Source organism: Physella acuta, unplaced genomic scaffold, assembly GCF_028476545.2.
Source record: "Physella acuta isolate Inbredline_101_S28 unplaced genomic scaffold, ASM2847654v3 ptg001156l, whole genome shotgun sequence".
Lineage (NCBI taxonomy): Eukaryota > Metazoa > Mollusca > Gastropoda > Physidae > Physella > Physella acuta.
Genome location: NW_026732673.1, coordinates 205,064 through 218,432, shown reverse-complemented (window position 1 = coordinate 218,432; position 13,369 = coordinate 205,064). Strand labels below are relative to the sequence as shown.

Below are 13,369 nucleotides of genomic sequence, written 5' to 3'. Positions count from 1 at the left end.
AACTTTGTAAATTTGTAAAACATATAGAAGTTTGTATCTACTTAATATAAGTGAACAATAGCCTATTTAATTAGTATTTGCTTTAAGCTTGAAAAAAAGCCTACCGCCCCCCGAACGAAATGAAATTTATATAGAAAATATATATATATACTTTTAACAGTGTCCGTCCCCCCCCCCCCCCCCCCCCCCCCCCCCCCCCCCGGAGAAAAAAGTATGGAAGAAACACTCCTCTAGATTCTAAATACTTAAGATATTTTTAGCTCTTACTCTATAACAACTAAATTGCAAATCAGAAAAAAACAAAAAAACCCACTTCAAAACTATTTATTGTAAACACAATTGCAAACAAACTGTAACTAATAATAGGGAAAAATCATCTGAATCAATATTTTAGTATACAAGTTTTATAATTTTAAAAAATTCTTCCAAGAGCACATACGTAAGAAATCTTAATCAGCACGTCAATGTGATGCAAATAACCATAATTATAACTATAACTGAAAGAAAGTAAAACAATTTTAAAAAAAAATGAAATATGAAGGTTTATACATCATCATCATATAATCTTATGCCTTTTTAAAATAAAATCTTTGAACATAAAAATAAAGTTGTTAACAATCTTAGAAATAATGTTATTAACTTGTAAATATTACATATTTTGTCTAATATTACTTTATTATAATTGCAAAACATGTGAACAATTTTGCACATTTTATAGGCCCAGACAACCCAAAGCCAACATGCAAAAAAATAAATAAATCAATATCAGAGAGAATAACTCTGTGTATGAGAATAATGTGTATTTACACTTAGATAATACCTTCGCATTAAATGTCACCTAAGGGTCTTCAAGTTAAAGCAGAATCAAAAGTTGTGAAACTAACAATGCAGCAACAACAAAAATGCAAACAAGGGGGTTAGAGAGATCCACATTCATACAAACTAAGATTGTAAAAAAAAAAACATAATTATATATATTAACTTTTCAGTACATTTAAGTTAGCCCTGTGGTGAGTGCTGAAGTTTCTATTGGCAGCTATTACCAGCATGGCTCAACCCAAGCCCAAACTACTGCAATCATGCCTATGGTGCTGCCAAAATCATGTTCAAGTAAACAAAAATTACTGTTATAATTCAAGCAATACTGTGTCTTATACTTATAGCATCAGAGATAGGTACAAAGTATTTTAACTTAGATTGTGGTTAGTTAATATTTTTGAAAGTGGTGAACACAGAGGCAAATCAGTCAAAAAACTCTTGCTTTAGGACAATCAAATTGCAAAATATAAAAAGGTGGATTAACAAAATAATTTGCCATGACATTTCACAAAAAAAATGCTTTTTCGAATAACCATTGATGAAGGTAAAAGATGCAAAGTTGTTATTAAAATCAATTCGCTATGAAAACACTCAAAGTGAGCCTTCTGCCAAGTCACAAAAGAAAAAAAAAAAAAAACCCAGCAATTTTCACCAAATTTGTAATGCAGTTTGCAAACAAAATTTTGGCTTAGCAAATTACAATAATTTATGTCTATGTACTATTCAAAAAATGAATTTAGCACCAGGATCCAAGTCTCCTTATGCACATGTTAATCTATTAGCAGTTTTAAGAAAAGACATCAATCAAGAGGCACCTAATTTCTCCTTTTATGTATCAGGAAATGTTCACGCAGACTGGTTTTTTGTTTAAATGATTTCCCACAATTAGTACAAAGAAAAGGTCTAGCTTTTGTATGCACAGTTAAGTGCCATTTTAACAAACTCTTAAAACAAAATGATTTTTCACAATGCTCACAAGGAAAATGATTATCTTTTGTATGGACACGACGATGATGCATTTTTAAATAGGCAGGAACAGAAAATGATTTACCACACTCATTACATTTATGAGTTTTCTCTTTTATATGCACAATACGATGTTTTTTTTTTAAAAGCAGGTCTGTTAAAAAAAAGATACACAACAATCCTCACATGTGTACTGTTTCTTGCCTGAATGCTCTATATAATGTAGATTCATATATATTTTTGAAACATAAGATCTACCAGATACATCACAAAGATAAGGCTTCACTTGTGTGTGCATAGAGTAGTGGTGTTTTAAGCAATATTTTGAGGAATATGATTTCTCGCAAACTTCACAAATGAATGTCTTTTTTTGGTTACTTTTCTTTAATGAATCTCTTTGAACAATTTTAAAATGAGACTTATCTCTTAAATGCATATACATATGCTGTTTTATATTAAACATTTTAAAAAAATGTTGGTTACATAAGTCACAAACAACAGGAAGACCACTTTTCAAGAGTTACTGTAAATTGAGTACAAAACAGTATGTTCCTTTAAAATAATAATCCTTACTAACAAATTCTTTGCCACAGTCACAGCGATACTTCTTCAGTTTTGTATGTTTGGTATAATGAATTTGCAAACAAGATTTGAAATTAAATGATTTACCACAAACATCACAAATCCAAGGGGTCTTTATTTTTACTCTCTTATTTTTTTTACCTCCAATATTTTTTTCCCCTCGTTGATACTTTCTTTTGATTCTGAATTTTAAATTGGATTCCATTTGAGCAAAGCCAGACAGTGATGTCTCTGATAAATGTCGCATCAGATGCGTTTCAATGGATTTCATTGAAATATATCTTTTGTTACACAAGTTACAAGTAAAAGTATTGCCATAATTTAAATAGTCTCTGTAAGTAATTGTTTTAACACAATTTTGAAGTTTCTTAAAACGTGTTTGTTCGAAAAAAATGCTTTTCTTATCACCATCAATCTCTGATTTAATTATATTATTAATTTCACATTTTGATTCAGGTGGTAAAATATTTAAGATATTTGGCTTCATTTCAATAGGAAATTCCATTTTATCAATGGAAAATGTTTTGGGCATCACTTTAAGCCATGAACCCACTTGTTTTCTAATCATTAGTCACCTAAAAATTTTATCACTGCCTTCAATTCAATATCAATTGTTTGTAGGAATATTAAATATTTTAAATAGCAAAGGTCTAAATAACTATTTTAGGATTTAGTTAACTAAGTACAGGGACTAAGATTATGTTCACGCTGTGCCATAGCATTATTTGCCTCTTGTTGAACAGGCTGGCCAAGTGACAATGTTTGGAATTTCCATCTTTCTCAGCTGTTTTTTTTTAAAATAGTAAGAATATTGAGGATAAACATAAAAGTTTACAGTATTGTTGATATTTAGCGATGTGTGGTGAATGTGGTAGTGGTATAGAAGTTGCCCAGAAGAGATATTAAGATGGGAAATAAAAGTATTTTTTTAAAAATACAGATAATTTTAATATTGTTTATATTTTAAAAAAAAATTACAATAGGGACTAAACCTTTTTAATGGTTCCATAAGTATGACTATTGACTAAATACAAAGTAAGATTAAAGATAAAGAGAGAGTTTTATTGCTGATTTTTTTTTAGTGTGTTGAATTGATTCTTTATTTTAAAATAATTTCTCTCATGAGGCCCAGAAAGAACAACCCAGACAAGTGTAAAACCAAAATGATCTAACTAAATAAAATATTAAAAAATTGTCTTGCAAATTGTGCCTAACAATGAACCTGTAATTCTGCATATAACTTGCATATTACTACTTTTTATTTCTATTTTTGCAAGTTACCAATATTTTCATTCCACTGTTTGTGCATTTCTTTACAAAATGCATGTATTTAATAGAACTCAAGGTGACTAAGTATACTATCTTAAGTTATTTTTTGTTGTATTAGTATTATTACATAATATTAAAGTCATAAATGCAGTAGCAAATCCCAACCAAAGAGATATAATAGTGACTAAGGTATTGATTACCATTTATAATTTAGATTTTTCCTTTTTGTGTAGTATTTTGCACATATTCAAAGTGGAGACCACCTAAAGCTAACATTCACAACAACCAAAAAATCAATATTAATAGAAAAAATAACTTTGAACAGGAGAATAATGTATATTATTATTATAATTTAATTTACAATTAAATAATAAGTAAGCATGAGACTGAGAGCCTACTAAAAGTTCTAAAAGTAAAAAGCAGGATAAAAAGTTGTGGAACAATTTTTAAAAAGTGGGTTTGAGAGATCAACATTCATTTAAAAGTAAGGTCTTAAAACCAAGACTACTAAAAAAAAAATGGTTGTAACATATATAGCCTATTAATATTTCAGTAAATACGCATCAGCTTCTAATGGGAGTTGAGTGCTACAATTTTTATTGGCTGCTATTAGCAACCTGCTATCACCACAATGCCTCCAACCCATCCCTAACCTAGACTGCCACAATGAAATCATGGCAGGACACAATATTGTCAGCAGGAAAAACATCAATACCCTATTGTGCAGCAGTAATCATGTTCAATTTAACACACAGTCAATTAGTACATTTCAAATTTAATAGAGTGAAGAGAGAAATGCTACAACAAAAGTACAAAGTATTATTAACATTACATTGTGGTTGATCCTTATTTTTTAAAGAGATGAACACAAAAGCAAATCAGTCAACTAACATAAAAAAAAGGATTCTTGCTTGAACAAAATTAACCATCATGATTCTTCCTTATTATGTGCAAAATTTAAACAGATTCATTTACAAAAAAATTGCCATGAAATTAAAGAAATTCTCATATTTTCACACACATGATGCATTTTCAACTCACTCTTATGGAAAACGATGCCAGGATTTGATCAAAATTAATTGTCTATAAACACATTTAGTAATATTCTCTTTTTCTTTTCAGTGGACATGGACACAAAATATACTAACAAGATTGGGACTTTTTCTTTGCAATTGTTTACACAAGATTATGTAAATTTATATACTCTGTAACCATTAAACAAAATTAATTTACCATCAGGATCAATAATATAAGGATCTTTATGCACATGGTGTTTAAATAACAAAGACATCAACTAAGAGGCACCTGATTTCTTTTTTTATGCCGGAGGAGATGGTCTCGCAGACTGGATTTACGTTTAAATAATTTCCCACAAATAGTGCAAAGACATGGTCTTGCTGTTGTATGTACAATCATATGCCGTTGAAGCATATACTTTAAAAAAAAAGATTTATTACAGTGCTCACAAGGAAAAACTTTATCTTTTATATGGGTACGAAGATTATGTATTTTTAAATAAGTAGGAGCAGAAAAGGATTTATCACACTCTACACATTTGAAAGTGTTTTCTTTTAGATGCACAAAACGATGTCTATATAAAGCATGTCTGTGTAAAAATCCTAAACCACATTGCTCACAAGTGTGTTGTTTCTTGATGGAATTAGAATGCCCTCTATAATGATCATTTAAATAACTAATAGAAGCATAAGATTTACCACAAATATCACAAAGATAAGGCTTTACTTTAGAGTGCACAACATAATGTTTTTTAAGAAGGCGTTCATGAGAATATACTTTTCCACAAATGTCACAAACGCAAGGCTCTTTCCTCTTTCTTTCCCTTTTTTTAGGTTTTGTTTTAGGTTGAGGTTTCTCTGTTAAATGCATATACATATGCTGCTTTATATTAACCATTTTTAAAAAATGTTGGTTACACAAGTTGCAAACAACAGGAAGACCACTTTTTAAAGAATTAGTGAAAATTGAGTGCAAAAAAATATGTTCTTTTAAAGCAAATGAGCTATAAAACACTTTATGGCAAACATAACAATCATAGTTCATCAGTTTTTTATGCTTGGTATAATGTATGTTCAAACTAGATTTGCGTGTATAAGATTTACCACAAACATCACAAATGAAAAGGGTCTTTGTTTTTTTACTACTACTATTTTTAATTACATGTCGACTCTGTCTTTTGCCTCTTGATTCTAAAATAGATTCCATCTGAGCTAAGCTAGCCAGTGACGTATCTGATAAATGCTGCCTCAAATGTGTGTTCAAAAATTTCATTGAAACATATTTTTTGTTACACAAGTTACAAGTTAAAGTATTGCCATACTTTAAATAGTTGTTGTAAGTAATTGTTTCAACACAATTTTGAAGTTCTGTAAAATCATCAATCTCTGATTTAATTAGATTTTTAATGTCACAAAGAGATTCAGAAGGGTATGGAGAAATATTTAAGACATCTGGTTTTATTTCAATAGGAAATTCCATTTTTATCGATGAATTATGTTTGTTTTTGGCATCAACTGAAGTCAGCAACCCACTGTTTTTTTTAAAGAATTGATTATCCACCTGCTGTCATTTAACCTGAGCAGATATTAAAAAAATCAAGCTAATTAATTATATCATAAAAAGTTTAAAAAATTCTTTTAAAGAACTGTAATTAATTAGTATACAAGGATCAAATGTCATGTATATCTATTATATAAAAGGCAAAAGTTGTAGAGGAGGGAGGGTCTTTGGCTATAAAGTATAATAAAAGGAAGGTCATGATGCACATTCTGACTAAATTCCATAAAGGTTCAAAATTGTTTTTGATTTCTAAAATATTTGTATAAGCTATGCAGGTGACCTCATATCTGCCATTTTGTGAGAATTAGAAAATAAGATAGATGTCATGAGTTGGGTTTTCAAGAGTAGTTAGATGTGAATGATATAAAAATGCATGGAATGACGACATGTAGGAAAGATAGTGCTGTTTTGTGGTAGATACAGTGTTACTCTGTTAGTTTGGGCACATTAAAAAAAGAACCATGATTTTAAAAACAAAAATTTGTTAGTACTTCTGCATTTTAACATTTCTAATACTATTCCTTCATTCCAAGGTGTGCAATGACCTAAAAAGCACAATTAAAATTCAATTTAGTCTAGGGTTAGGGGCCTCTTTTAAAATTTCCTGATTCTCTTGGACAAAGACAATCTACCCCTGCTGATGTCCATTCAATTACCAACAATAGTAGTAATAGAAATAGTATTAGAATGAATGTTTTCTATTATAGGCACTATTTGCTACCAGTTTAAATAAAAAATTAATTAAAACCAGATAACAAAAATGCATGTTCCCTATTAATAAGTAAAAGATTGTGCTTTGCCAATGTCTATTTTAGTTTAAATGATATACCACAAATATCACAAAAGTAAGGCTTTTCTTTTGTATGCATAAGCAAATGTACTGTTAAGTGGCCATTTAAAGAAAATGATTCACCACAAATTTCACAAGGCAAAGGATTATCTTTTATATGAACATGGTTATAATGTATTTTTTTAAATAACGTTCAGTAGAAAATGCTTTACCACACTGTGTTAAGTTTAACTATTAAATGAACAGCATGTTTATGCTTAGTAAAATTACTTTTAAAAGAAAATGATCTACCGCAAACACCACGATCATAATCCTTGACTTAAGTATGAACAAGATATTTTAAATTACAGATTGTTGAACAAGATTTCTCACAGATATCACATAGAAAAGGTTCCATTTTTAATGTATAAAATAATGTTTTAAATGGTCATCTGAAGAAAAGAAAACATCACAAATAGGGCTTTATATCAGGATGCACAGATGTATGAGTTTGGTCATCAGTGTTCTTCAAGGATCTGCATTCATTTATGAAATTTAAATTCTCAGCCAAATGCTTAGACAGATGGGATTTTAAAACATCTATTTTATCAAAACTTTTGTTACACAAATTGCAAACAACACTATGTAATTGATCATTTAATTTTTTTGTGTGAACAATATAATGCTGTCTTAAGCTATTATCTGAAGAAAATGCTTTGCCACATACAGTGCAAAGACAAGGCTTCATTTCTCTATGGACAACATAATGCAGTTTTAAATGACCCAGAGTTGAACATTTTTTACCACAAACATCACAGCAGCTGACAATTTTGTTTGTGTGCATAGGTAAATGTCGTTTTAATTGGCTGTTTAGAGAAAATGTCTTGCCACAAATTCCACAAGGAAAAGGATTCTCCTTCACATGAACACGATTGAAATGTATTTTTAAGTAACGTTTTGTAGAAAATGACTTATTACACTCACTACAAGCATGAAGTTTCACATCTGAATGCACAACATAATGCTTTTTCAAATTACTTTTGAAAGAGAATGATCTACCACAAGTATCACAATCATAAAGTTTAACTTGAGTATGCACAAGATAATGTTGTTGCAAATGACTACTGAAAGAAAACTGTTTACCACAAACATTACAAATGTAAGGCTTTTCGTTTTTATAAACTTTACGCTGCTTCTTCTCTGTTAAATGTTTATAAAGATGATTTTCTAAAATAGTCAATCTGTTATATGATCTGTTGCACAAGTTGCAAACAACAGTATGAACAACTCTGTCAACGACTGTTTTGAAAGAAACTTGAAGGCCAGTGAAATAGGTGTCTTCCAAAGAAGAGTTAACATCATCGTTAATTTCGGACTTAATTCGATCATTAAGTTCACATGTGGGGTCAGTATCAAAATGTATATTTGAGACATCCGGTTTCATGTCAATTGAAAAATCCATGTCATAAATGAATCAAGTTTATCTGGGGTCCCCCTGAAGTCTGGAATCACACTTGTAATCTAAAGTGCTGATAAAACCCACTGTTGTCTATCCTGAGTAAGAGAATGAAACATTTCAGTACCTTCCATTTGAATTACAAATACTGATTTATGAACAATATTTTTAAAAAATGGTTCTTAACCGTTTTGGAGAAAAAAAAATGTCACAGCAAATGTCAAAACCATAGCAGAGAAACAGTAATTATCGTTGATTGAGTTTAGTTTAAATACATTATAATTATCTAACATTTAATGTATTATTGTTTTAAGGGTTTTATTAAAATGAACTCACATCTAAAAGGAAAAAAAACACCAATAAAAACAAGACCAATCAGAGAGAAAAATGTTAGGTTTAGACAAATATATATTTGTACAGATAATTTTTTGCACTAGTAGGGCCTAATGTGTTTTCCGCATCTATAAAGCTGATTTCAATTAGATTATATCTTAATGCCTAACAATTTTACAAAGCTTGGGGGGGGGGGGGGGGGGGGGCGCGCACAGATGATGAAAGGGTCATGGTAGGGGGAATGACATTTTGAGGCAGTGAACACATCAAGAGAAAACATTTTTTTTAGCACGCAAGTTTATGTTAAAATTACATAATTCTTTTTACATATTTATTAATTGGATCAATTACAACAATTGGATGATTGCAGGGTAAAAATCACAAGCTTAGTTTATTAATAACTAAATTCCGTTAATGCAGAATAGCCAAATTTTTATACTAGTCAAACAAAAGAAAAATTCTAATGCCTAATTGTCTGTTGTAGAATCTATTTGCTGCTAATACAAATCAAATGTTGTTTCAATGTAAATTAAATAGATATCTTACCAATCGGGTGGAGATAAAATGCAAGAAGAATTTGTCAAGTAACAGACTTTTTTTTTTACATTTAATCGGTTAAACTGATATGACAAAGTAAGCCAATGGTCGCACACGTTAGGCCTTCTATTTATTTAGTACAAGCAGTTTATACGTTATGCCCCCCCCCCCCCCTCCCTTCATAAAATAGTTCTCTGAATGTGAATTAAGCAAATAAAATTAGGCCATTGTTTACAACTGTGTGCTTTATTCTTAAGCACAATTAACTAATAGGATATGAAATAAATGAAGACGTTCAGTGTACACATTCAGCATGGCAGAACAAACTCACCCGTAAAATATTGTATTTATAAATAATATTTTAAAAGGAGATTTTTATCCCAAATAGACAACTTCGTGAATGCAATCAACCACAGTTGAATTAATAATATAATACAAATATCACTGCTGAGAAAACTACAGACATGCCTAGCCCTGGCAACCATAGGTAGGAACACTCATACCTAAAAAGGGGAATTCAGAGCCAAAAAGAGGAACATAAATGTATTAAGTCAAAAATAATTAATAATTAAACATAAGTAGAATGACAGTATACACAGTAGCAAACATACAAGCGTAGGTATTGTGTTAAGTAGGCCTCTAGTTATTATCTATAACTATTCTCTAGGCTACATCGAAATACTGCTTAATGTCAGCTTACATTTTTTTTTAAAAGTTAACCTGAGAAAACAAAAAATTGAAAACAATTTTAATGGAATAAAGCCAGAAAAGTGCACTAAGTGCACTACAATCTTACTTTCATTAGATATCTGGTGACAACAAAATGAATCAGTTAAGCCAGGCATGTTGATTTCTTTAACATACAATGCCCACCGTAGTACTACCCAAACAATTTTTGGGAGATTTTTAATACCAGTGTTCAATAATAGAATTTTCTTTTAAAGAAAAAGAAAGGGGGGTGGGGGGGGGGCATTGGTTTAGTGGTAGTTAACGAAAATACACACATGGCTTGCTAATGTCAATGCTAACTCTAGTAGGCCTATGTTCTAAATCAACTTAATTTTAATAAACATTTGCCTGCTAAAAAAACTCAACAAATTGAATTAATGAAACCACTCGTGGTTCTTAGTTTATAAAGCAATTGTGATTAAAATTTACAAATACATTATTTATGAATTTTTAAAGAATTAGAACTTCATCTGCCATGTGTTTTTTTCCTATAGTCAATGAAAAAAAGTACTTAAAAAAAAATAAAGCATAGGCCTACCATCAAACAGAAACCAGCCTGGACATTAATTAATGCAAATGTAGGAGGCCTACATAAAAGAGCCCCCACCCCCATCTCTGTTTAATCATTTTTCATAAGAATTTAAAAAATTCTTTGCAAATTGGCCTATTTTATAAAATTTTCATTTTTGTTTCCCACTTGCTTCATTTTTTACAGAGCTTATAATGGCTTATATAAGATCCTAGATTTTAAATTAATTTTTATTTCTCTCCTAAAGAGCCAGAAATATAAATTTGGTACCAATGGAATGCTTAATGCCCCTTTTAACTAAATCATATTTCAGCTTTTGTAATTTTGGGATAAAATACTCAAAACTTCTTACCACTACCTCCTAGTCTTAAATCTACTGACTCCAGGTAGATTTTCTAGTAGGTAATTACTAGTAACTACTAGATCTAGATCTAAGTAACTTAAGTAACTAGATCTAGTTAAATCTAGTACAACAAGGAGGTGGGTGAAGGCAGGTATGTATGTAGTATGTATCTTCATTCTTCAATCATCCCAACTTTTAGCCTAATAAATTAGTAGGCCCCCCCTAATAAAAGTTATTTTTTATATTTTAAATAATTTTATAGTAAATTATAGTAGCCTCATTTCATTAATAATACTATTAGGCCTATAGGCCTAATTCTAATTAATTATATTTTTTATTCCTATTATTAAACAGAAAGACTGTCAAAAGTAAAAGTTATACTAGATTCTAGATATTTAGATTCTAGATATCAGATATAGATCTAGAATTTTTTTTAGAGTGCACTCCCTTATCTTTTAAAAATAAATGAGTAGATCTCGATCTAGAAATCCAGCTACGAATCCTAGCTAGATCTAGATTAAGACTTAAGATCTAAACGATTATTGGGAATTATGGTTATTAGAGTCTAGCGGGCTATGTAGTAAATGATACCTAGCTGAAATCTAGGTGGACTTAATAATTATTAGACAATAAATCAATAAACGTAATTAATAATGTAGCTACAGTCTCACCACAAACTAAAGCCGCGCTCTTTGTCACATCCGCTAATTTGGTATGGAATTTCTAATTGACAACATTAAAATAGGTAACAAAAACAACACCAGCAACAAAAAAATCCAAAGTGGAAGGGGGGGGGGGGAAGTAAGAAAAATATTTTATAAATTAAGAATTTAGAGAAAAATAAAAAATAAGATAAAGATCCTACTCCAACAAAACGTATACAATAAGTATAAGTAAGCGTATAGGCCTACACAGTGGCGTAGCTAAGTAGTGTGTCACCTCATTGTGTCACCCCCCCCCCTCTTAATTTTATCTGTAAATTAAATTTTGCAGTTGGTGTCATTTCCCCCCCCCCCCCCCCCGTTAAAAGCTTTAAAATTTTCACATTTAATACTAATGATGTTTATCTATAGTCGGTTGTTAAAACAGCTGAGTGTAGCATTGTATTCTCTATAGTTTGCATGTTTACGTCATGGTGACACACCCCCCCCCCTCATCGGGATCGTAATTATGGACTTAAACTACTTTTAAACTCTAATTAACCATTCATTGAACTGGTAAAAACATTTATTCTATAAATCTTGCCATTTTTTTTCTTTGTGTCACCCCCCCTAAATGGTGTCACCCGGTGCGGTCAGCACCCCCGCGCCTTTGGGCCTGCATAATATATATCTATAGTATACGCTATTATATTATTAATATAGGTTAAGGGGTCACCCATAAATCACGTCACGCTTTTTTTTTTACGATTTTTACCCCCCCCCCCCCTCCGTCACAAAAAGCCAGACCTCCCCCCTAAAATGACGTCACACCTCAGCCATCACCCCCCCCCCCTAAAAATAGAAGTTGAATTTTTCGTAAAATACGATATTTTTCCAAAATCTTGCCTGAACTCTGTCAGCAGAGTCTTTTAATCAATTCCTATTATTTAAACAGTTTTCTAAAACTCGAGATAATGTGTGTGACGTCATTTATAGACGACCCCTAATCATATATAATTAATATAGGTTGATCGCGGACGAAACGCTTTCCCAATCAAACTGAATTAGGGTTTATTTAAGACATTTTGGTCCGAATGGATGGAGGGGAGGGGGGGGGGGGGGTGTTACAATGGACGTTTCGAGACGTCTTCATCAGCACACAACAGTGTGGTAAAAGACTGTGCTAACGAAGACATTAGGTAGAAACGTACATTGTGCTTGCAGTAATTGTCTTCATTTTATGAGAATCACCGTCCCGTCGAATTGTCAACGGGGGGCAACTCTTACAGTTTTCAGATACGGACTAGAATAAATAGTAGAATCCGCCAAAGATCAGTGCTTCCTCCAGACTTTTTTCTACGGGGGGGGGGGGGGGGGGGGGGGGGGGGGCACTTGAAATTTTCGGGGGGGGGGGGGAATGCCCTCCGGAAGAGATGCCTGGAAGAACCTCTGCCAAAGATGCCTGTTGTCACGAATTCATCTTCATTCTCGGCATCTGTATAATAAGACAACCACCAAAGAACTTAGAAGCGCAACCGGACTGTGCAAACAACAGACTTGCAGATGACCTCGCGCACCTCTCCTACAACCAACCAACATCAGATGCAGCAGGAGACTGACATAGCACAGCTAAAGAACATCTATGCTCCCAGGGGCGCCAGTTTAAAACTCCGATGTAGCATCAATTCTGTTGTAAGGAGTAGATACTTGGAGGATGCCAAAGAGCGACATGAAGTTCAGACCTTCATAACCAAATGCTCAGGATCCGCTGGACCAACACGATCAGCAATGCAGCCCTATTGGAAAGAACAGGGCCGTT

At 31.8% G+C, this 13,369-nt stretch overlaps 2 protein-coding genes across 2 annotated transcripts; both read right to left on the bottom strand.

The window, feature by feature from the left end:
* Positions 1 to 3,763: 3,763 nt before the first annotated feature.
* Positions 3,764 to 11,625, bottom strand: LOC131956505 (zinc finger protein 12). Its single transcript, XM_059320981.1, has 2 exons — positions 11,581 to 11,625; positions 3,764 to 6,228 (listed from the first exon to the last, which is right to left on the bottom strand). Exon 2 carries the CDS (start codon positions 6,130 to 6,132, stop codon positions 4,927 to 4,929), a length of 1,206 nt encoding a protein of 401 aa, XP_059176964.1. The 5' UTR covers positions 6,133 to 6,228; positions 11,581 to 11,625; the 3' UTR covers positions 3,764 to 4,926.
* Positions 7,452 to 8,531, bottom strand: LOC131956501 (gastrula zinc finger protein xLCGF3.1-like). The gene has a single exon (XM_059320976.1). The coding sequence runs from the start codon at positions 8,442 to 8,444 to the stop codon at positions 7,452 to 7,454; it is 993 nt and encodes a 330-aa protein (XP_059176959.1). The 5' UTR covers positions 8,445 to 8,531.
* Positions 11,626 to 13,369: the final 1,744 nt, after the last annotated feature.

Coding starts and splice junctions, on each gene's coding strand:
- LOC131956505 (XM_059320981.1), bottom strand. CDS start 6,132: ATGGAATTTCCTATTGAAATAAAACCAGATGTCTTAAATATTTCTCCA.
- LOC131956501 (XM_059320976.1), bottom strand. CDS start 8,444: ATGGATTTTTCAATTGACATGAAACCGGATGTCTCAAATATACATTTT.